The following is a 26,379-nucleotide window of genomic DNA, read 5'->3' on the forward strand; positions in this document are numbered from 1 at the left end:
TCAAATGGTTGGCAGGGCACACTAACGTAGTGTATGTGTGTGTGTCGGCTACGTCGACGTCAACGTAATTATTTAGTTGTCGGCACCAACACACGGATATTGTAAACATGTAGTTGTGCCAGCGACAAAGATTCATTGTTTTTGTGATATGAAGCAAAATTTTGCCGGGCATTGTAACAGACTGAATGGCTCAGTTGGTATGATACAAGACTGACTAATACCGAGACGGTGGTTCAAATCCTGTTGAACCTTAATTATTCCTTTTTTGTTTTTTTAATAGATTTAATTTATCTTTCAAGATGGTTAATAAAAGTATTGTAGTATATACGAATAAAAGCAACACAGAAAGTAAATGAAACAAGTTACCTACTAAGCGTTAAAATTACCATTTTTTTTTAAACATTTTTAAACTTTAAGTATGTTACGTTTTTGTTGTTTTTCGTTATAAAACATAGTTCTAGTTTATATTATTAAGGAAAATTTTAAATTTTCAGTTTTAAATCATAATAAACATCAGACAGTAAGTAAAATAAAAGAATGAAGCAAAATAAAAATACCCAACAGTGGACTCGAACTCACGACCTATGTTTCATAAGTCTATCATTCTACAAATGAGCTACGAAGTGTATAGACACAGGAGTGAAATTTTGCTTCACATCAATTTTATAACTAACTATTTAAATTACACGACCGGTTGATATGTTTATGTCACAGCTGGTGTTCGGGCGTTTGCCTACGCGCAAACTCGTTTGTGCTGTTGTGTGTGTGTGTGCGGTTTGTTACTGGTGTGTAAACCGCTTTTATGGACACATAGACCACGTTAGTGTGCACACATAGACTACGTTAGTGTGCCCTGCCAACCATTTGACGTTGCCGTGTGTACTTACTTACCTATATTTTTAACATGAAAAAAAAAAGATGGTGACCTTGAGCTGATCTGATGATGGAAACGGAAGGTAGTCAAGGGAACTCCTCAACGGTAGGTATATAGCAACTACTTCGTGTTTACTGCTGACTAGTAGGACTTATAGGTATCATTTGCTTCTTAATTTTGATTGTCAATTATTGCAAATAAACTAAGTATAAATAAGTAATAAAATAAAATAATGATAAAAAAACGACTTCAAAAAACCACTAAAACGTAAGAAATAATTTAAGGTTTAGACATGGTTTAGACCTATTCTATGTGACAGTACTAATATATCTAAGCAGGTAAGTACTGCTTTTATTTCTTACGTTTTAGTGTTTTTTTATTATTATTATTTTATTGAAATATTTACTTATATGAAATTAAATGTTTCGTCTTGCGACCAATCCATTATACAACTGAGGAAAAAACACTACGTTATAATTATACGACGACGAACACGACCTGCGCGGCACGATGTAGAAGCCAGAATGAAGCGGACGCGAGAGTGTAAACACCCGCTCGCGTGCGACGCGAGCTCGACGCGAGCTCCTTTGACTCGTGCCCCAAAAACCGCTCCGGACGCGAGCGCCGCGAGTGGCGAGGCGAGCGAGGAGGCGAGCCACGAGCGTCTGTTCACACTCGCGCCTCGCCCCTCGCCTTGTCGCTCGCCTCGCCACTCGTGCGAGAGTGTAAATGGGGTATGAAGCTGCCTCAGTGCTACTCTCTTACTATACAGGGTGAATGAATTTTAGTTATAATTATAATGATGGTAATAGAATAGGAATAGGTCGGTGAGGCGGTGTTTCATAGTTTACAATCATGAGTATATAGCTCCCAATGACCCGTTAAAAAGAAACATTCTGTACAGCTAGATATCGTAGTTTGTATATAGCGTCCTTTTGTTGACCCGTTTGCTCACTGGATACAGCCTTAATTCTTAGTTCTCGTAAAAACAAAACGATTCAGAGCTTATAGTTCAAGTATCGTGGTGTATCTGCACAAAACTGTAATGTCTCCTTTTCATGTTTCCCAAAAGGCATCATAGCAAAAACTGAAACATTTCCGAAACTATAATAGTGCGATGCTACCTCATAACAATTATAAGTGAGCATCGTAGTTTTTAAATGTTTCATACACGTCACGGTCGCTGTCATTCAACACGTCCATTTCTCGGGAGCATTCGTTACCTCTGAATGGGAATAAGGCTCGACTGCGGGCGGCGCTAAGCCGGTTCCTGTGGGAGAATCCTTCGAGACTGAGCTCTTTGCATTAAGGTCCACTTCGGTGCAGCACGAGGCTCGTCTCGCATTCCAGTCGCATGAGTCATGTAACGTTGGGTAGTGGGGTGCGATAAGAAATTTGATTCAATAAGGATAAGGCGGTACTCTTTAATTTGGTTTAGGAATCTTGCTTGTTCGGTTGTCGTCCGTTAGATGTTGGCGTTTGTTTTTTTTCTTTTATGTTGTATATTTTATTTTATGAATGGAAAGGAGGCAAAATAACTACCTTTTTTATACATTTGGATACTTTTTATGATTCATTTTAGTTAGACGAATGTGAACCGGGTAATTTTCCCACCCACCCCTTAAAAACTGATCTCCCTGCGGAATATAATTTCTATGCCTCCCGCATCTCACCATTCACAAAGGTTGCGCGCTAGCATCAATTAATCTTGTTTCGAAAATGAGCTTCTTCCCATAATATGAGATTCCATTCCGTACATTTGTATAGCAATATTATTCGTATCGCGTCTAAAGGCCGCCGCCATCCGTCTGCCCTTGGCCCTATAGCCCGCCTCAGTCGGGGTGCGTTTTGTTAAACTTTCATCAAATAAAAACTAGTGGAATGCCCTGCGGTGTTTCTCACGTTTAGCAAGTTTAATATTCTGTTTCTTCCAGGACTTATTTGTGTGAACAGCTTAGAAGTGAATTTCATATATCTACATAATATCGATTTCAATTAACCCGTCCTTAAAATAACAGATAATACTTTGTATAGCTTATATCAACATGAGGGGTAATTTGATAGATTAGGCTCGTAAATTTTACTGAACGTGTAGGAACCGACGGGCTGGGAACTCATCTAGGTAACGACGTTGTGTTTACTGAGGCCTTTGTATGAAATAGCACTCAATTTCGTCACTAATGAAATGAAAGGCGGAATGGTATTGGCGCTTCCGGGAGCCGCGGTGTTCAATTTAAATGTGCGCCTGAAAATTAATGCGCTTGTTTACCCGTCATCGAATGGAATTGGCTAGAACGAATTTATTTCGCAGATGCGGCCCCGTCTATGCTGAAATACTGGTCGAAATGAAATAAAATTATATAAATGATTTAGGTGTAGCAAATGTAAAAGGATAAAAATCAGCAGTGATCGACAATTTGATGTGGGTTTTTACATCTTGATGGCTAAAAATAAATGTGCTGCCTGCTGAATACCTAAGCTTTAAGCAGATAAGGCAAACAAAAGAAAAAACGACCTGTACAAAATTCTTAAGCTCACATTTAATAAAAATGGAGTTCATCAGGCAAGTCATTCAGGAAATTACAATAAGATGATTAATTACGGTGCCGAGTAATTTCAATATGAAAAGCTGGGGGTCGCGGGCCCCGCGGGGGGGAGTAGGGATGTGTCGAGTTAGAACCTTACCGAAGTATAAAATCCCCGACTAATATGAATGATTAGAACTTTGTGAGCGGCGGTGGTGTCTATTTTGATGAAACATAGCAGGTACCTATACAATTACAATATACTATAACAAATACAAATATATATGAATATATATTTGTATTTGTTAAAAATATTTGGACGCATATTCCTAACAATATAAGCAGATTGGCATAGTATGGTGAAACTTTTGGAACAGTCGAACAGGTTATAAAGTACCTAGTTTAAAAGCGTTCAGCCTCTTTAGTCCAAATTCCAACTTTCCAAGGGATCCCGATTGCTTTTCTCGCTCTTTCAAACATACCTTTTATAATACCAAATGAATGCATTTAATTCTCTTTATTCACGAGATCTGAAAACGATATAATAGCTATAACATCCCTAAATAAGACGTCGGAGGTGCACCCTCATTAGCGGAGGCGCGAGCGAGGTGGAGGCACAAATTGATTATCACTTTACGAGGCGGCCGAAATAATCCCATTTTATTTAGTGTGATTGGAATTCGTTTAAATTATTCATGTTTCATCCTTTGCATCGTGGGAAATGAGTCACTGAGATGACTGGAGGCTGTTTTTTAAAGCCTTTTGTTCCTTTTATGTATGCAAAAATGTGTAACCTATGTTGGTATGTGAAATACTTAGCTACTTCGGAAAGCTTCGTAACAATCATGTTTATAAATAGCTTAGGTAAATGCTGACGCAGCACATTTGATTTGTTGCGTTGTTTTGTGATTTAGGGGTGCGTCAAGGCTTAGTGGTAGGTAGGTACTGTCGGTTTTAGTTAACAGGTTCGATTTCCCGGTCCAGACTATAGACAGCCACCCTGATGATCGTCTATACTAGACGCAGAGAAGTAGTGATACCTAATTTTCATAATTAATTATTAGGTATAATAAACATGACCAGAATATATATACATAGGTACTAAGGTACTTATTATTACTACACCACATACTTAACTATACAAACAAACATAAACGGATAATGGTTCAAAACCTACGTCACAAGACAATGCCATAGTCAGCGAACATACTGGGCGGCAGCTACAAAGCTCACTTTATTTGTATGGAAGTGATTTTTCACGGTATCAAGACGCATTGTGAATGTTGTTTTTGTGTGTGTTTTTTCCTCGGGCGGCCGCGGCTGCGCTAATCGCCCGACTTGTGTCGACAGGACGGGGCAGGCTGTTGTGACGCCACTCTCGCTTTATCACACCCGTTTTGTTTCACAGATAACCTTACTAAACTGCAGAAATGGCAAAGATCCTCATTGGATCGTTACGGCGTTTTTCAACATCTTTGTAAAAGTGCAGTGCATTAATTGAACCGAGTCTTGGCACTCGGTAGAAAGGAGTAGAAAGTGCAACAGATGGTTATGCGCGAATCGCTTTTAACGGTACTCGCACTGTATATGGTGTGATGTGTGAGATATCCAGTACCGACTCGAGTGTTTATTCCAATACTCTTTATAAGGAACATCAAAGATCACGCCACAATTATAACATAAGTTTGAGCAACTTTCAATTCACACAGGTCTTGCAAGCTGCGCCCACGCTCGCCGTACAAAAGACTTCAACGCGCGCGCACAGCGAAGTGCGTGCGCAAAACACCCATCTCGAAACCATTTACACAATTTCTTGTCTATTCTTATGTTGAATTTATCTTTACAGTTGCAGGTAATAAAATAGTTTGGAGTAAACCTTGGCGCCTTCCGTTGAGCTCTTGAATTTTTTACGACGCGAAATATTTGTCAACAATAAATGAGACGTTGCTTTTATGGGCAGTAACGTTCACGGTGCAACTTGAAATAGATTGGGTCTACTTAGTAGTTGCCGCTTGGCTGGCTCGCCACCTTAGGGGGACACTTCATCATCTCGTGGGACACTTCTAAGGTTGAGGTGGTAAGGTTGAGATTGGCGGGTGTGGGAGGGTTGCTTCAGTAACGGTCTCCGAGGCAGTCAGTGAACAAAAGGCTGTGCGGGCGGCGGCGACAGGTACCGGCTGAATGAACCTCCTGGAGGAAGCCTACCTGGATTATCCATAAGGTGATAAATTAAGAATATGGCACTTAAACGGCATTCATCATCGGAATGGCCCGTTTTTAAAAGAAATAATATTGTAATAAAAAGCGAAGTCGCATAGTTTCGGGGAGGTGGAGTTGAATTTTAGACAATTGGCTGGTGTCGGTGGGAATTTAGATGATTCAGTATTGTGAAGGTCATTATTGCATTTATTAAAAAAACAGGCCAAGTATGAGCCGGACTCGCTCAGGAAGGGTTCCGTACAGTATCTTTCTAACCTACTCAAATGTTTTATTGTTATCAAAACATTACTTAGGTACTTATTCAAAGTGTGCGCATGAAAGAAAATGTTATAATGCGTATTCATTGATTTCATTGATATCTCAAATTTGTTCATGAGATAAAGATATTTGTCGGAGAAACGGACAGCAACGTAATCTTACAAGGGTTCTATTTTATTCCATCTAAGGTATGGAACCCTAAATACCATTAACAAAAGACCTGGCGCTTAGAGTAAAAGCAGTCAAATAATATCTATTGTTGTAAGTAAATAATAATTTAAAATACATAAAAGAACTGGCGGTTCCATTAAATATTTCCCGCATAAACAAAGCCTATTACAAGAGCTATCATGCCATAAAACAACACAACACACTTAAAGTTATGAATGCTATTTCTTTGAAGTAAAAGTCTGAAATCTTACCCCTTGATTCCACTACCAACTACGTTCGTTAACCACCCGGAAGTTATGATTCTACTCTTGTCTCTCCCGCTGCAAACGAGAGAGATGGAAATGTTGTATTTGGTTGGGAAATTGTGGAAAGTTTCGCCGTTCGATAGGGCTGCGCGCGCCGACGACCTCCGGGCCAGCTTTCAGCATAGATACATACTGCACTGCTATACCCACTACAGCATTGTTATACAGGTACATACACTACCCAGCTCTATGAATTAGAGTACATATAGCCCGTAGCGGTAGGAATCAATGACGGATAGGCTGTCGGGTTAAATGTGGAGGCTTATTTCAGGCTGCAGATGCGGTGCGGATGTTTGCTTTTCATGGATTTCCCCTTTGATGTTCGACGGACCGAGTGGAAGTACTTGATAAGAAATATTGGGTCATGTTTGTTTGTTTATTAATGAAGTTGATATGATTTATGATTGTATTATTTACGATATTTTACCGTTGGATTTTGGGTATAGTTGGATATCGTTCACAGATATTCTTATTTAGAATTTTTTCAAAAATCCAGTTTGTATCAGAAGTTAATCACGAAATTACAACAATGGCTGAAAAGGTATTCGTCAATGAAATAAAAGGAATACAAATTCCAATTTCAAAACTTGGAGTCAGACAGGTCTGAGCAGTAGTTTTATTTCAGACTGGATTCGCCGCTCGGATGCCGGTTTTTAGTGTACGGTCAGTCCGGGGCAGAGCGCCAATGAAGGTGCACGTGAGTCGCGCGCGGAGCTCAGGCGCACGCGATCGCGAGTGTTCGAATCACGTTTGAATTTAGAAATATTGGATTTGTTTTTTTTTGTGCCAGTGACGATGAGGTGTTTAGTGTTGTTGTTTGTGGTGGCGGTGTGCGCGGGGGCGGCGGCGGCGGCGGCCGGGGCCTCCTGTGCCGCGGCGGAGGAGTACTTCGCGACCCACAACGTATCAGCTGATGACAGCGATATTCCAGGTGCGGGCACACACGTAAACATTGCGGATGGGTTTATTATAGCACGAGTTAGGCCTCTGGATGTGTTAAGCTATATGAATCAGTTTTTCTAAAGAATTGAGTTTGCCGTAAACACATTTCATTCAACGCGCACTGCAGTGTATCAGTTTTAATTTAATGACCGTCGTCGTGCAGGCGTAATACAGTGTAAGTGATGTAGTTAGTGATATTTTTGCTTGATTGCAGAACAAATAGATGTAGAGACATAAACAAGTATTTGTTAACATCAAACACGTGTTACTTAACTCGTATCATTGTCCAATTAAAATAACAATACGGATCGAGAAATCACCAAAAAAAGGTTTGATTTTCCGGTATCCAGGTTCATAAAAAAAATATGTGACACTTACTTTGAGTGTTCACCATAAAGGAATAAATTTATCTGATTGGTATCAGATGCGTTATCCAACATTGATAAGCCTGCAGTGCAAGTCGTGTAGCAGATGACGGGTCCCACCTCCCGTGTCTCGTGTGTGGGGTCAGGTTACGAGCACGCGTCACATTTCTGCTCCACTGACTCCACAGAGGCTGGAAATGAGGATCTCGACCTTAATGAAATAGAAGCCCAAAAACCGGAGGAACCTTAAAAGTCCGCGTTTTAAATGAATAGGAACCAAATTGAAAAGATGAAAGGGCGAAAAATACAAAAGAAGTTAAATTGTGTTGAATTAATGAAACACGAGCTACAGTTTGTTTGGTCTCCAGTCACGCCTCCGCCAGACTTGAATGGCTCGTCCTCTTGTTACGGGTGTGAGTCCGCATCATCGAGTGAGAAGTCCTTATTGACCGAACAGCTGACCGGCACACAGTATGGCTTGGCTAGAGACTAGAGATGACTGCATAGATTGTTACCTACAGTAGGTTTAATTTTTCACCTAAAAACAATAATGATCAAGAAAAATCTCACTAGTTATGTTATAGTTTTTTGCAATGTGGTGACGATAATTTGTTCCAACTCATGAAGTTTTGATGGAATAACGAGTTAAGGACTCACTGGACGAGAGCAGTTGTATGCGAATCCTGAATAGATTTTTAACTCTTTTCAATATCAAAGAAAACTTATAATTGACATTATGTATTCTATCACTATGTGGGATAGCAAATGGAACTAAGGCCATACAGATTTGACTACGGTGCATGCATCTCTTCGTTATTAAGCGTAATCATATTACGATTACAGATGCAAAACGATGCACTACTTCGTAATCGTTACATGACAAATATAATGAGTTAGTGGCCCTTGGTGGATTTCCCTAGATCATAATTATGCTTATTAATGATGCAGCGGTTTTGTACTAATGTGTCCAAGAAAGTCTCGGGTTCCATTCCCACCCGACCCACATTATTAGATCTTCGGGTCTTGATGTGCCCTAAAAATGGGATTGTACCCACTTCCTATTATTTCCTGTTAATGGGCAAGGTAATAGGGCTACCTTAACATCGATAATTAGGTGTGTAGCAAATAGTTACATAGGTACCTACTAAAAACCGACTATAGGTACCTTGTAACAATTTAAACACTCGAACATATCACTGCGGGCAGTAAAGGAGTAATTGAGAATTAATGTTCTGTTAAATTAAACTGTATTTTCAGCAAGTGGATATAGAGCTTTTACAATGTACCTAACCGTCCGTCTGTTTTCCGACCATCAGATCACAGTTAAATGTACTTACAGAAAACCATTACAAAAATGAATAGAATCCTCTAAAAGGGCTTATCCCAGAACAACTTTATTTATGCCCTTGAAGAAAAAGAGGGGTTTTATAAGTTTAACGTGACTGTGTATCTGTATGTGGTGGCGTAGCTCCCAAATGGCTGAACCGATTTTAGTTTTTTTGGTCATAGAGAATGTTAGATGGTGGTTTCAATACAGACCAGTACTTACTACATACCTACACTAATTATGGTAAGACACTCCAAACTGAAGTCGTAATTGAGTGGGAGTGTGAATATTGTTCACGCAGTGTCAGCTGTTGGCACTCGAGCGATATTGTCACCCGGCCGTGAACCCAGCCACTTGCATGAATGGAACAATAACGCTTATTAACAACATAATGAGTATATCTACGAGCTCATAATATTGTCATGTATGTACGTTGTACGTAGTAGCTAAGACCTACATAGGTACATTTTATAGTAGGGCGTTTATTCGCCAACCGCTCGACCTTAGCACTCCCAGCTCGCGATCAAACGGAGAAAGTGTCGGTAATGGGACCACGAGATTTGAATATCGAAGCCGCAGTTCGATAAGAGCCCATTTGGGGGAAAGTCACGAAAAATTACGCGACGCGACGCCGGGGAGGGGTGAACGGAACAAAGTCTGAGGCTTTGTTGCTCTCGCTGGCATTCCTCGTTCCTCGTCCTGGGAACTGGGAGCGAGCCTCCCCCCCGCGCCGCCCTCGCCTCCGTCCCCCCGCCGCGCCGCATTCCTGCCCCCGCGGCTCATTGTTCGCGCCGCGCGGGCGGTCGTGCACACCTCGCCAGCCCCAGGACCACTCCAGTTGCCTCATCCAATAAACACTCTGGCCAGAAGCAATTAAAACAGCGAACATCGTTAGAAACCTTCTCAGCCATACGCGTAATAACTAAAACTCAAATGAGCTCCTTGATCAGATAACGGGACTCCCCACTGCCTAGTTAATTAAATAGGAAGTCGATAAGTTAGAGTGTATGACATATAACGGTTGCATCCCACATTCCATGGCTGCACCTGCGCATGTGGCTAATGAAATCATCCCCTAATAACTACAATGGAGGCCTCCATTATTGTAATTTATCAGGGACGAGAGTTAGTCATCGCGGGCGCAGGCGCAGGTTTGATTCATGTCGGATGCTCGGAATGCCATTGTGGCTGCCGACACTACCTGCCCGCAGGTACGCCGCCCTAATCGTCGCAACATTTATTTACGTTTTGATAACCGAACGTAGCGAACGGACCACCATTATCTACTAGGGTGGCAAATGACTCTTTGGCTCACACTTCTTTACAGGCACAAATTAGCCCCTTGTAATAAAAACACAAAAGGTAAAATTAAGCGGAAGTTTGTCTAACATCAGCTCACTTGTAAGGCTTCCGTGGGGTGAATATTGAACTCCAATTATTATTCATGGGGCGAGCGTTTAGATTGCATATTTTTCCCAACTTATCGCCTTAGTACTCCAGTTTTAATTTGTATTGTAACGTCTTTAATAGCTTGCACAAGGACCATAAACGATGATGAATAGAACAATATTGTGTAACAAGTTGTATAGAAATTCCGGGCATATTATGGGCAAAGCACATTATGTAGGTAGTAGGTAACATACATTAGAGTTTATTGGAATGCTTTAATTTATGCAAATGTTTCAATAGATTTGGTTTTTCCATCTATATTATTTTATATGCTATTGAGATAGTTCTCATAGATTCCTCATTCCGATAGCAATATTAATTTAAAGAGATAGTGCGCTCTGCTAATTATCTGCACTGCCCGCGGCTATTCCGCAATGCCTGCCCCGGGTGTCTGGGCGCCTTATTCGTAGGGATTTTATACAGGATGTCTACAGTGTCTAGCCTCCTGCATACGTGCATTTATACAGAGTGCTCCGAAAGGGCAAAATCAGATTCATCAATAATTTATTGTTTTTTTTTTGCCAAAAATGACGCTCACGTATTGCATAATTACCTGTTTTTCATATGACGAAAATGATTTTGCTTTTGAATTTAGAGTTCCTATCCTTGTGCTAAATACTTATAAATCTAATTTTAATCATCGCTAGTCGTGTCAATTAAAAACTGCCTACTTAAACAATCTTCTTACCTACACTGACCATTTTAAAGCACATTTCTAGTAAGTATTTGGTCGCTAAGTTAGTGCGATATTGGTCGCAGTCGGGGTTATCGGCGCATCGGGTCGCGCGCCGCTGCAATGCTATTTGTTGCCACAGAGATAGCTACTAGTCCATGCGAATTCGTAATAAGCTCTTACTATTGTTGCTGTAGCCAACTTTAACTACCCACTTGCATTCTCTTAGTCACGGCTTTGGCGTCGCAGGTCGGAGTGTGACCTGCGGGGTACCCTAAGCTATTAGTTTCTTGTGTGATTAAATTATAGGTAAGGTATCCCCTGGGAACACGATAGGTAGAAGTCTACTAGGGTTAATCTTTCAACGAATTTCATGGATAAGGTACCTATAACTTTACATAAGTATTTCTGAAAAACTTCATTTTAATATTAAAAGCAGTACGATGTACTGTGCATTAATAGATCGATAAATAAATACCTACAACCGCGAGTCTTAGCCCGACTGTGTCCATAAAGTTGAAATGAAAGCCAACCAATGGGGCAATATAGCAAATTATCCAGTTGTAGCCGGCCTTTCAGTTAGTAGGTAGTGATAGCCGCGCCGTCACGGGCAAATTGATTCAATCTAATCAATCCACGGACGGCCCGGCAGCTTCTAAGTGGATAGGACCCGATAAGGAGCCGACTAATGATATTCCGTCCTTTTCGTTTTCATCACGGCCTTGAGGCATAATATTTCATTCAATTTCAGGAAAAATTTATAGCCTTTGGACTTTATTGAATTTGTGTTAGGTGCGGTTACTAACTTTTAACGTACCAGAAGTATCCGTTTCCAATGCGGTCATCTCTGTTCCTGAGCCTCTTTAATGTTTAATTAATATTGTTATGTAACCAGTAAATGCTCTTATACACAAACATAATGGACCCACATCTGTGAAGTACCAACAAAACTAAGGCCAAACAACATCACTAATGGAAGATACATATCTACATAGGTAATGGCGATATCTTAATAATTAACCAGACTAGGCAGAGCTGATTAAACAAACCCGGTGTTCATCCCCAGGGGTCACATACAGGTGGTTGTAGCGTGACCCGCGGGTCGCTGGGGTTTGCAACCACCGACCCCGTTTACTCCCAGTAGGGGTCAGGTTACCCCCACGGTTAAGATAGGGTTTCTGGTGCTTCCTATTGGTAGGAAATTAGATAATGTATAATTTTGGAAATTAATGTACTTATAGCGAACAAAATACTGTAGTTAGGTACCTGCCAAGGTATTTTCAGGGGCAAAGGAAAAGTAATAAGTCCGTCTAAGTAATCCCTGTAGATAATCCTCTCTTACCCTTCAAATTTTTAAACAGTATAACTAAGCAGGTGAGAGCCAAGAGTGGTTATTTAGTCATTTAGGGTTTCTCGGTAAACCAGAAGCAAAAGAAGTATTTCGCGAATAGGCTTAGGAATCTATTGTCTTTCATATTGTTTTAACTGTAAGTAACTATTCTCTTATAAATAGATATGACTGTAAATATCTTAATAACGAGCAGGTTAAGGAGTTCAGGTTTTATATGGGAAACTGTGAACGTAGATAAACAGGAAGCAAATTGAGTTTTTTCCTGAAATATTTTCCTGTTTATTGGGTAAATTGTACTAACTACGCATTTTTTCCAAACGTGAAAACAGGTGACAAGCTACTTAAAATGTTGAAACATGTCTTATATGTTCTATATTTGTATTAATCCAACAACTAGTTAAACAAGTAGAACTGTTGATGTGGGATACAAAGTAAAACTAAGGTGCCTATCAAATGCACTCTCGCTGCCCAACGATAACGTATGTAAATAATGTAATTACTTGATAAATTACACTTTAAAGTGGCACAAACTGTATACTACCTAAGTGAAGTAGTATTTATAAATTTATGAATATACATTGGTAACTACGGTAATAGTTCTGATAATATATTTATTTTACACACAGAAATCAGATAATTCACATCACACATGTTTGTTTGCATGGCTAAGTATTGATTTAAGATTGCTTGCTCTACTGAAAAAAAATATTCTTAAATGTACTGATTCCTTCTGTTTGATTTTTTTCAAGCTAGAGCAACCTTCAAACATCATCTTGTTGCTCGCTTGTCAAATCTGATGTAACTTTTATAGATCTGACAGATGTTTATGGATTTTTAATAGCTATATAATATGTCGATGGTGGTGGTACGGTAGCTGATCGAAGGACGCTGGAGGTTGTCGCGTGCCGGCAACCAGGGCGGAACGAGGTATGCCGATGTATGCCGAGTTGCCGACGCCGACTGTCACTCGATACTTATTGATATTGAATGTGCAGGAATAGAGACCGAATATTTGTCACGGCCCCATTGCGCGGCCTTGCCCGTGTCGTGTTGCATATATCCGCAATGGCAAATGCACCTGCACCTACCACAGTTGTATACTTATAATAATTTTCTTACCTAGTTGTTAAAAAAGATGGGCTATGGCATTATGGCTTATGAAGCCTATTTTGAGTCGTAAATAGATGTTACTTGTAAACCTACGCCTGTCTATCTAAATATAGGAATACTTTTATTATAAAAAGATATAATATGCGTAAGAAGTTACACTGCTAATTTAGATTTTATTTAAGCACAGCTAAAACATTTAAGTAACATCATAATTATATTCCCACCGTGTACATTCAGATTTCATTCCAGTTTTCAACTGCCTTCACCAGTTAAGTACATGTCTTGTCGGTTCACTTTGGCACCGATGTCTGTACGATTGCATGACAACTTGTAATTGCGACCAATGCTATTGGATGCAAGTAGCATTTAGCCCGACCGTTTAGTTCGAAGTATAGCTTTTGCAGTTCAGTAGCACTTGTAGTTGTGTTTTACTCCCGCGTGTCGGTACACAGTAGGCTACCTCTGTCTTTAACGACAGAAAGAGACAGAACACATTTGGAGGTAAAATTGGCACTGCATCGTGGGTTGCAGTGCGTATGTATAAATGTTATTCACGCAATGTCGCCAAAGTCGCCATTTGACCCGGTTGCATATATGCGACACGCGAGCTGCTGAGAATCGTATAGAGGAGGTAAGACGCATGTTGTATGGAGATATATGGAAATCGGGATGGGTAGGTTGGGTTCTATGACGTCTTCCACCATTTCCACAAACAAGCCTAACGTGAAACAATTCCGTACCTGCCCGTAGATGGTAGCCGAAATGGAATTATAATCTAAAGTATGACAACTATACGTTTTGATAAGTTTTCTTAACTAGTAAAGTTACTTAGTGCGAGTCTGCCTGAAGATATCTCTTTATTTTAAACTCAGTAAACCCCTCTCTGTACCATCTCTACAGCAGCGTCGCGGGTGCACCACAGTCGCAAATATTGTGCGGCGGCGCGTGTGAACCAAGCGTCCCCAACTGTAAACGGGGAATTACGAGATATGCCACTGCTTGCTACCCAGTGTTTATGTGGCTACCGGGCTGATCAAATACGCAGAGCACCATTCATGGCAGAAAGATACATATAGTGCCACAAACTTATCTGTTCCGGTGACAGCTCACGTAAATGTGTAATATTTCTTCATTCTATAAGATTTTAAGGGCGTCTTGCACAACAAAGTTAAATAAAATTAAATCTATGACCTCTTGCTCTGACATTATACTGTCAGAGCAAGAGACAAACTATTTAATTTTATTTAACTTTGTTGTGCAAGACGCCCTAAGTTTGCCAGTAGTGGTAATTCGCTCTTGTGGTTTTAATTAACCCATCTAATCTATATTAATATATAATTCATTAGTAAATAATGAGATATGGATCAATTTAGTTCGCTCTCACCGGAACAGATAAGTTTGTGGCACTGTAACAGTTTATGCTAAAGTTGCAGGAACTCATGACTTATCTGCGCAGTCTGTCACACTCACTCACATTCCGAAATAAAAGCGTTTATTTATTTTCGAACGCTCACGAAATTCTATTTTTGAATTCGGCACAAACTGGTGACGCGGATATTTTGGCGCGTTTCGATATTTGTTTCATGTTGAGATATTTTGTGGAAATTGTAATTAAAAACTTAATTTTCTTTTTTCAGGTAATGTGGTATCTATAAAGTATCCGGCCAGTGTCGTAATAAACATCCTCGACGGCGTATTTCCCACTGTCGCCTCATAAGGTTTGATTGAAAAAATATATACAGATATATTACCATAAACACAGGCTTGCTTGATGCTTCCCACACAAAATTGCAGCTCCATATTCCATTCCTTTCCTTGTCGGTATTATTTGAATATAACTTGTCAGGAACACAGTCAAGCTCGACTAACAATGCTAATGAGGCGCTGCGTCGACAGATGTCGCCACAGACAACTAACCTGACACGAGCTAGGAATAAGCCAGGAACATGCCAGGAAGCAGATTATGTTACTCTGTGAACTGCACTAGAGTTTGCTCGGTAATTTGGCATTATTCGATACTAATTTAAATATCTGGAAGATCTAGTTTGGTCCAACGTTAATACCTATTCAATCGCAAATACTTCCTGTATTATATCTCGATCTATCACAGTTCCACAGTATTTCATAGGCTGATGACAGCTACCGCATCTTCCACTATCAATTTCAATCAGTGTCCGAAATGTCCGGCGTATCGCTGTCACACCGACTCACACCGTCTCCCACGCCGCCACCGCCGCCGCCGGCGAACCATCAAAGAGGATGCAACTGCGTCAACCTCATTTTGTAAAATCGACACGTGTTTGTATTGCAAGGAGGTTTCATTATGCATTTATTTTTCTTATTGGCCAGATATTATTTTTATGTCTGCTTACATGAAAATTGCAAAGCAGAACTTAGCAGAAGAAGTAAGACATGGATAAGTAAATTAATAAAATACTTATTAAATTTTACAACATTCAATCAATCTATTTCATATTAATTAGCATACTTCGTAAAATGTATCAGTAACTAATTTAGTATGATGTCCAATTAAGACTAATTTGGCGGGCAGACATAGCGGGGTACCCTTCTACGTGTGTGATATTATAACTAGTTTGGTAGTCGCGGGCTGATGTCAGCTATTAGATCATCTCTCTGATAAACGGACTGGGCCGTGGTTAGCTTTATTGGCGATGTTAACAACTGACGATTAATTAGGTGACAGAAATATTACACTGTAAATCAAATTGAAATTCAATTATACTCATCGAATAAGTGTCCCATAAACATGGTTGTAAATCCTCCAGGGCCCCAGGTTTGTTTACCAAAATGGTTCTAACAACACAAGTAAACAAACATCACATCACATACTTTTTGTCGGTGTTGGGTAGTTAATAGTTACAGAGGATGATCGATTGGTTACATTGATTACACATATGGACGCGTATAGGTTTATTTCATTATAATATCTATACATCTTGGTAATGACAACTCATTCATGTGGTAGCTTTAAAACTACAGGTACCTAAGTAGGTACTGTCGCAATGTCGTAACTGAACAGTTCATTATACTGCATCAATTATACTGATTAGATAGTTCATTATTCGCAGGAATACAATTAGTTTTGCGCCGCGGCGCGGATTGCTGCATTGTCTCGGATTCCACTGAGCCGAGCGTGTCAATTAAAAGTTTACTTTGACTCATTGTTGGCAGCTATTTGCAATTAATTTGCTTGATAAAGCCCCAGTGCTTTATCAGTTGCTAGACTATTGATGTTCTAGTGCCTAACCCGTTTTTGTCGTTTAAATTCTCATAATAAAAAGTCTATATAAACGTTCTACCCGGGAACCAGAACCTTTTTGGCTGGGCTACATGGGTTTTCTATCTAAATAAAAGCATATTGCGGAACTGTGTGAGTCGTATGGAGATAGTAAAATAAAACATAGCAAGCCGGAGATAGGTCGAGGCCTGGCGACCTCACGAGTACGTGGGAGATGCAGAACTAAGGAGATTTACGACCAGCAGAATTTATGAATCATAAAATATTGTACGCCACGCCAAGATAGTGCTAACATTTCTAAGGAGAGATGTGTGGTAGATGTTCTAAATGTCTAGTGTTCGGCCTACATGCGGGGCTAAAATCATTTGCTTATAAATAAGATATACTGCTGGTAGTATGTACTTTTACATTACAAAGTGTTGTAATGTAATCATCATGTCATGTTAACACATATTTGACGACGCAAAACTTGTGTTTAACATGTTGCCTTGTATAGTATATTGTGTCCCAGTTTTTGTGCTAGGACCGTTGGTAGTTTACGATCGCGCCGCGCGTGAGGTCCAACTTTCAATCTCCGGTTTGTCATTTTTATTGTCTTAATGCGTAGTTTATTTAGAAATTTCGGGTCAAAATTATCTTAAGCGTTGTTTTTATGTTTGGAGATTAATATTCGTGTCTGGAAATAAAAGTAATAGCGGTGATATCTTAGATATGTGGCAGGGCCCAGCGGCGTGGGCGGACGGGCCTCGGCCGGCAGCTTGCGACATTCCTGATGCAACGATCCGGAGGGCTACTCTAGTTTCACTAAAAATGAATGAATGAGAGCAGAGCTGTCATGCAATCGGTACAGTTCCCCAAAATTGATAATGCGCATAGAAATCTTCGCCATTGTTCGGCAGCGGTCGTATTCCCGAGCGCCAAAAAACGATATATGTATTTAGAGTGCTTGAGTGCATTTTCTTCATGCATTTTTTTTAGATTTATGTGTTTGGTGCAAAAAGAGATATTGATTTATCAAAACGAAATTTGAGTCGATAATTCATAATATTGACACAATATTAAAATTTACTTCGAAAATGTTACAGTACTTATCAAATGTCTTACTGAAGCTGGTGTTAATGTGGATGAAATAAGGTTTTAATAACACAAGGTTTATATTAGAAGAAGAAATATGGATTTCAAACACAGGTTTACATTAAAATCTCAGTTCAAAAGTATTTACAGCGCTGATCATTCACAATAATATTACAATTACAAACTTGGTCTTTTGGGTGTGGCTTTATTGGCAAAGTGAAGTCTATCAATGTGACGTATATTTTATTCTTAAATGTGCTTCATAATATGGCGTCGTAAAAAATAATTAATGTTGAAATTAAATTCACATTTGAAAAAAAATACAAGAACGATGTGTAATTGCAGCTCTTTATAATTCCACAAAAGTAATATTGATCTTGACCTTGAGACCTTTGACTGATCGGTGACAGCCACCGACCGCCCAAATTGTTTTCGATTATGTGTCACATGATATTGACTACTATTTCTTTCGAACAAGGATCAAAATTCAAGTGCTTTGTTTAAGGCTCTTACGATTCAATGATTCGGGTGTTTCCGGGAATACGACAGTTTGCGAAGATTTGCATGTGCATTATTAATATGGGAGAACTGTACGTTTAATAGAACGAGTCAGGTGTGTGAAGTTAGCAGCCTAAAGTTAGCAGCCTTTGAATAGCCGACCAAATTAAGATGGTCACTTCAGTCATTGCATACTTTATCAATTAAAACACGTAAAAAGCCCCAAAAACATTGGAATAACAATGCTAGGTATTCATATAAACACTATAATATGTTCTAAAACAAATAAATACTATAAAATACGACGTTTACTTACTGACGCCCTTTTTGGTTAATTGATATTTTGTATGGGGGCACCGAGATGCCATAGACCTGCCAGCATCTCACCTGGTTTATTATGTGTGTTGACTCATTATGAAACACTGACAGAAGTTTCTTTAACATTGAAACGGTATAGCAGGTGTCCAGGAGCCACTTTCTGACAGATTTTGGGTAAAAATTGACAATATTTCACGAATAATCAAGTTTGCAGGTGGAACCTGAAGGAAATCAGCTGCAAATGATAGTTCATATGAAAGGTATTATTAATACCTAGAAACGGTTTTCAGCAATTTCAGATTAAATGACTTTTGGTGAATATTCAAGGGGAAGATCAGAAAATAAAAGTTAGCAGCCCAAGATTACCATTTTGTATGGGGGCACCAAGATGCCATAGACCTGCCAGCATCTCACCTGGTTTATTATGTGTGTTGACTCATTATAAAACACTGACAGAAGTTTCATCAACATTGAAACGGTATAGCAGGTGTCCAGGAGCCACTTTCTGACAGATTTTGGGTAAAAATTCACAATATTTCACGAATAATCAAGTTTGCAGGTGGAACCTGAAGGAAATCAGCTGCAAATGATAGTTCATATGAAAGGTATTATTAATACCTAGAAACGGTTTTTCAGCAATTTCAGATTAAATTACTTTTGGTGAATATTCAAGGGGAAGATCAGAAAATAAAAGTTAGCAGCCCAAGATTACCATTTTGTATGGGGGCACCAAGATGCCATAGACCTGCCAGCATCTCACCTTGTTTATTATGTGTGTTGACTCATTATAAAACACTGACAGAAGTTTCATCAACATTGAAACGGTATAGCAGGTGTCCAGGAGCCACTTTCTGACAGATTTTGGGTAAAAATTCACAATATTTCACGAATAATCAAGTTTGCAGGGGGAACCTGAAGGAAATCAGCTGCAAATGATAGTTCATATGAAAGGTATTATTAATACCTAGAAACGGTTTTTCAGCAATTTCAGATTAAATTACTTTTGGTGAATATTCAAGGGGAAGATCAGAAAATAAAAGTTAGCAGCCCAAGATTACCATTTTGTATGGGGGCACCAAGATGCCATAGACCTGCCAGCATCTCACCTGGTTTATTATGTGTGTTGACTCATTATAAAACACTCACAGAAGTTTCATCAACATTGAAACGGTATAGCAGGTGTCCAGGAGCCACTTTCTGACAGATTTTGGGTAAAAATTCACAATATTTCACGAATAATCAAGTTTGCAGGTGGAACCTGAAGGAAATCAGCTGCAAATGATAGTTCATATGAAAGGTATTATTAATACCTAGAAACGGTTTTCAGCAATTTCAGATTAAATGACTTTTGGTGAATATTCACGGGGAAGATCAGAAAATAAAAGTTAGCAGCCCAAGATTACCATTTTGTATGGGGGCACCAAGATGCCATAGACCTGCCAGCATCTCACCTGGTTTATTATGTGTGTTGACTTATTATAAAACACTGACAGAAGTTTCATCAACATTGAAACGGTATAGCAGGTGTCCAGGAGCCACTTTCTGACAGATTTTGGGTAAAAATTCACAATATTTCACGAATAATCAAGTTTGCAGGTGGAACCTGAAGGAAATCAGCTGCAAATGATAGTTCATATGAAAGGTATTATTAATACCTAGAAACGGTTTTCAGCAATTTCAGATTAAATGACTTTTGGTGCATATACAAGGGGAAGATCAGAAAATAAAGCCCAAGATTACCATTTTGTATGGGGGCACCAAGATGCCATAGACCTGCCAGCATCTCACCTGGTTTATTATGTGTGTTGACTCATTATAAAACACTGAAAGAAGTTTCATCAACATTGAAACGGTATAGCAGGTGTCCAGGAGCCACTTTCTGACAGATTTTGGGTAAAAATTCACAATATTTCACGAATAATCAAGTTTGCAGGTGGAACCTGAAGGAAATCAGCTGCAAATGATAGTTCATATGAAAGGTATTATTAATACCTAGAAACGGTTTTCAGCAATTTCAGATTAAATGAATTTTGGTGAATATTCAAGGGGAAGATCAGAAAATAAAAGTTAGCAGCCCAAGATTACCATTTTGTATGGGGGCACCAAGATGCCATAGACCTGCCAGCATCTCACCTGGTTTATTATGTGTGTTGACTCATTATAAAACACTGAAAGAAGTTTCATCAACATTGAAACGGTATAGCAGGTGTCCAGGAGCCACTTTCTGACAGATTTTGGGTAAAAATTCACAATATTTCACGAATAATCAAGTTTGCAGGTGGAACCTGAAGGAAATCAGCTGCAAATGATAGTTCATATGAAAGGTATTATTAATACCTAGAAACGGTTTTCAGCAATTTCAGATTAAATGACTTTTGGTGAATATTCAAGGGGAAGATCAGAAAATAAAAGTTAGCAGCCCAAGATTACCATTTTGTATGGGGGCACCAAGATGCCATAGACCTGCCAGCATCTCACCTTGTTTATTATGTGTGTTGACTCATTATAAAACACTGACAGAAGTTTCATCAACATTGAAACGGTATAGCAGGTGTCCAGGAGCCACTTTCTGACAGATTTTGGGTAAAAATTCACAATATTTCACGAATAATCAAGTTTGCAGGTGGAACCTGAAGGAAATCAGCTGCAAATGATAGTTCATATGAAAGGTATTATTAATACCTAGAAACGGTTTTTCAGCAATTTCAGATTAAATTACTTTTGGTGAATATTCAAGGGGAAGATCAGAAAATAAAAGTTAGCAGCCCAAGATTACCATTTTGTATGGGGGCACCAAGATGCCATAGACCTGCCAGCATCTCACCTGGTTTATTATGTGTGTTGACTCATTATAAAACACTGACAGAAGTTTCATCAACATTGAAACGGTATAGCAGGTGTCCAGGAGCCACTTTCTGACAGATTTTGGGTAAAAATTCACAATATTTCACGAATAATCAAGTTTGCAGGTGGAACCTGAAGGAAATCAGCTGCAAATGATAGTTCATATGAAAGGTATTATTAATACCTAGAAACGGTTTTCAGCAATTTCAGATTAAATGACTTTTGGTGAATATTCAAGGGGAAGATCAGAAAATAAAAGTTAGCAGCCCAAGATTACCATTTTGTATGGGGGCACCAAGATGCCATAGACCTGCCAGCATCTCACCTGGTTTATTATGTGTGTTGACTTATTATAAAACACTGACAGAAGTTTCATCAACATTGAAACGGTATAGCAGGTGTCCAGGAGCCACTTTCTGACAGATTTTGGGTAAAAATTCACAATATTTCACGAATAATCAAGTTTGCAGGTGGAACCTGAAGGAAATCAGCTGCAAATGATAGTTCATATGAAAGGTATTATTAATACCTAGAAACGGTTTTCAGCAATTTCAGATTAAATGACTTTTGGTGCATATACAAGGGGAAGATCAGAAAATAAAGCCCAAGATTACCATTTTGTATGGGGGCACCAAGATGCCATAGACCTGCCAGCATCTCACCTGGTTTATTATGTGTGTTGACTCATTATAAAACACTGAAAGAAGTTTCATCAACATTGAAACGGTATAGCAGGTGTCCAGGAGCCACTTTCTGACAGATTTTGGGTAAAAATTCACAATATTTCACGAATAATCAAGTTTGCAGGTGGAACCTGAAGGAAATCAGCTGCAAATGATAGTTCATATGAAAGGTATTATTAATACCTAGAAACGGTTTTCAGCAATTTCAGATTAAATGACTTTTGGTGAATATTCAAGGGGAAGATCAGAAAATAAAAGTTAGCAGCCCAAGATTACCATTTTGTATGGGGGCACCAAGATGCCATAGACCTGCCAGCATCTCACCTGGTTTATTATGTGTGTTGACTCATTATAAAACACTGAAAGAAGTTTCATCAACATTGAAACGGTATAGCAGGTGTCCAGGAGCCACTTTCTGACAGATTTTGGGTAAAAATTGACAATATTTCACGAATAATCAAGTTTGCAGGTGGAACCTGAAGGAAATCAGCTGCAAATGATAGTTCATATGAAAGGTATTATTAATACCTAGAAACGGTTTTCAGCAATTTCAGATTAAATGACTTTTGGTGAATATTCAAGGGGAAGATCAGAAAATAAAAGTTAGCAGCCCAAGATTACCATTTTGTATGGGGTCACCAAGATGCCATAGACCTGCCAGCATCTCACCTGGTTTATTATGTGTGTTGACTTATTATAAAACACTGACAGAAGTTTCATCAACATTGAAACGGTATAGCAGGTGTCCAGGAGCCACTTTCTGACAGATTTTGGGTAAAAATTCACAATATTTCACGAATAATCAAGTTTGCAGGTGGAACCTGAAGGAAATCAGCTGCAAATGATAGTTCATTTGAAAGGTATTATTAATACCTAGAAACGGTTTTCAGCAATTTCAGATTAAATGACTTTTGGTGAATATTCAAGGGGAAGATCAGAAAATAAAAGTTAGCAGCCCAAGATTAACATTTTGTATGGGGGCACCAAGATGCCATAGACCTGCCAGCATCTCACCTGGTTTATTATGTGTGTTGACTCATTATAAAACACTGACAGAAGTTTCATCAACATTGAAACGGTATAGCAGGTGTCCAGGAGCCACTTTCTGACAGATTTTGGGTAAAAATTGACAATATTTCACGAATAATCAAGTTTGCAGGTGGAACCTGAAGGAAATCAGCTGCAAATGATAGTTCATATGAAAGGTATTATTAATACCTAGAAACGGTTTTCAGCAATTTCAGATTAAATGACTTTTGGTGAATATTCAAGGGGAAGATCAGAAAATAAAAGTTAGCAGCCCAAAATTACCATTTTGTATGGGGGCACCAAGATGCCATAGACCTGCCAGCATCTCACCTGGTTTATTATGTGTGTTGACTCATTATAAAACACTGACAGAAGTTTCATCAACATTGAAACGGTATAGCAGGTGTCCAGGAGCCACTTTCTGACAGATTTTGGGTAAAAATTCACAATATTTCACGAATAATCAAGTTTGCAGGTGGAACCTGAAGGAAATCAGCTGCAAATGATAGTTCATATGAAAGGTATTATTAATACCTAGAAACGGTTTTCAGCAATTTCAGATTAAATGACTTTTGGTGAATATTCAAGGGGAAGATCAGAAAATAAAAGTTAGCAGCCCAAGATTACCATTTTGTATGGGGGCACCAAGATGCCATAGACCTGCCAGCATCTCACCTTGTTTATTATGTGTGTTGACTCATTATAAAACACTGACAGAAGTTTCATCAACATTGAAACGGTATAGCAGGTGTCCAGGAGCCACTTTCTGACAGATTTTGGGTAAAAATTCACAATATTTCACGAATAATCAAGTTTGCAGGTGGAACCTGAAGGAAATCAGCTGCAAATGATAGTTCATATGAAAGGTATTATTAATACCTAGAAACGGTTTTTCAGCAATTTCAGATTAAATTACTTTTGGTGAATATTCAAGGGGAAGATCAGAAAATAAAAGTTAGCAGCCCAAGATTACCATTTTGTATGGGGGCACCAAGATGCCATAGACCTGCCAGCATCTCACCTGGTTTATTATGTGTGTTGACTCATTATAAAACACTCACAGAAGTTTCATCAACATTGAAACGGTATAGCAGGTGTCCAGGAGCCACTTTCTGACAGATTTTGGGTAAAAATTGACAATATTTCACGAATAATCAAGTTTGCAGGTGGAACCTGAAGGAAATCAGCTGCAAATGATAGTTCATATGAAAGGTATTATTAATACCTAGAAACGGTTTTCAGCCATTTCAGATTAAATGACTTTTGGTGAATATTCAAGGGGAAGATCAGTAAATAAAAGTTAGCAGCCCAAGATTAACATTTTGTATGGGGGCACCAAGATGCCATAGACCTGCCAGCATCTCACCTGGTTTATTATGTGTGTTGACTCATTATAAAACACTGACAGAAGTTTCATCAACATTGAAACGGTATAGCAGGTGTCCAGGAGCCACTTTCTGACAGATTTTGGGTAAAAATTCACAATATTTCACGAATAATCAAGTTTGCAGGTGGAACCTGAAGGAAATCAGCTGCAAATGATAGTTCATATGAAAGGTATTATTAATACCTAGAAACGGTTTTTCAGCAATTTCAGATTAAATTACTTTTGGTGAATATTCAAGGGGAAGATCAGGAAATAAAAGTTAGCAGCCCAAGATTACCATTTTGTATGGGGGCACCAAGATGCCATAGACCTGCCAGCATCTCACCTGGTTTATTATGTGTGTTGACTCATTATAAAACACTCACAGAAGTTTCATCAACATTGAAACGGTATAGCAGGTGTCCAGGAGCCACTTTCTGACAGATTTTGGGTAAAAATTCACAATATTTCACGAATAATCAAGTTTGCAGGTGGAACCTGAAGGAAATCAGCTGCAAATGATAGTTCATATGAAAGGTATTATTAATACCTAGAAACGGTTTTTCAGCAATTTCAGATTAAATTACTTTTGGTGAATATTCAAGGGGAAGATCAGAAAATAAAAGTTAGCAGCCCAAGATTACCATTTTGTATGGGGGCACCAAGATGCCATAGACCTGCCAGCATCTCACCTGGTTTATTATGTGTGTTGACTCATTATAAAACACTCACAGAAGTTTCATCAACATTGAAACGGTATAGCAGGTGTCCAGGAGCCACTTTCTGACAGATTTTGGGTAAAAATTCACAATATTTCACGAATAATCAAGTTTGCAGGTGGAACCTGAAGGAAATCAGCTGCAAATGATAGTTCATATGAAAGGTATTATTAATACCTAGAAACGGTTTTCAGCAATTTCAGATTAAATGACTTTTGGTGAATATTCAAGGGGAAGATCAGAAAATAAAAGTTAGCAGCCCAAGATTACCATTTTGTATGGGGGCACCAAGATGCCATAGACCTGCCAGCATCTCACCTGGTTTATTATGTGTGTTGACTCATTATAAAACACTCACAGAAGTTTCATCAACATTGAAACGGTATAGCAGGTGTCCAGGAGCCACTTTCTGACAGATTTTGGGTAAAAATTGACAATATTTCACGAATAATCAAGTTTGCAGGTGGAACCTGAAGGAAATCAGCTGCAAATGATAGTTCATATGAAAGGTATTATTAATACCTAGAAACGGTTTTCAGCAATTTCAGATTAAATGACTTTTGGTGAATATTCAAGGGGAAGATCAGAAAATAAAAGTTAGCAGCCCAAGATTACCATTTTGTATGGGGTCACCAAGATGCCATAGACCTGCCAGCATCTCACCTGGTTTATTATGTGTGTTGACTTATTATAAAACACTGACAGAAGTTTCATCAACATTGAAACGGTATAGCAGGTGTCCAGGAGCCACTTTCTGACAGATTTTGGGTAAAAATTCACAATATTTCACGAATAATCAAGTTTGCAGGTGGAACCTGAAGGAAATCAGCTGCAAATGATAGTTCATATGAAAGGTATTATTAATACCTAGAAACGGTTTTTCAGCAATTTCAGATTAAATGACTTTTGGTGAATATTCAAGGGGAAGATCAGAAAATAAAAGTTAGCAGCCCAAGATTACCATTTTGTATGGGGGCACCAAGATGCCATAGACCTGCCAGCATCTCACCTGGTTTATT

General features: G+C 39.0%; 1 protein-coding gene across 1 annotated transcript in view; it reads left to right on the forward strand.

The window, feature by feature from the left end:
* Nucleotides 1-6,991: 6,991 nt before the first annotated feature.
* The window catches only part of LOC105381425 (division abnormally delayed protein), a 95,850-nt gene continuing 76,462 nt past the window's right edge, over nt 6,992-26,379 (forward strand). Inside the window, exon 1 of the mRNA XM_038108095.2 lies at nt 6,992-7,284. Coding sequence (XP_037964023.2) covers nt 7,149-7,284 — 136 coding nt within the window. The 5' untranslated portion in view covers nt 6,992-7,148. The remainder of the gene's footprint in view (nt 7,285-26,379) is intronic.

This window comes from Plutella xylostella, chromosome 15 (genome assembly GCF_932276165.1).
Source record: "Plutella xylostella chromosome 15, ilPluXylo3.1, whole genome shotgun sequence".
Taxonomy (NCBI): domain Eukaryota; kingdom Metazoa; phylum Arthropoda; class Insecta; order Lepidoptera; family Plutellidae; genus Plutella; species Plutella xylostella.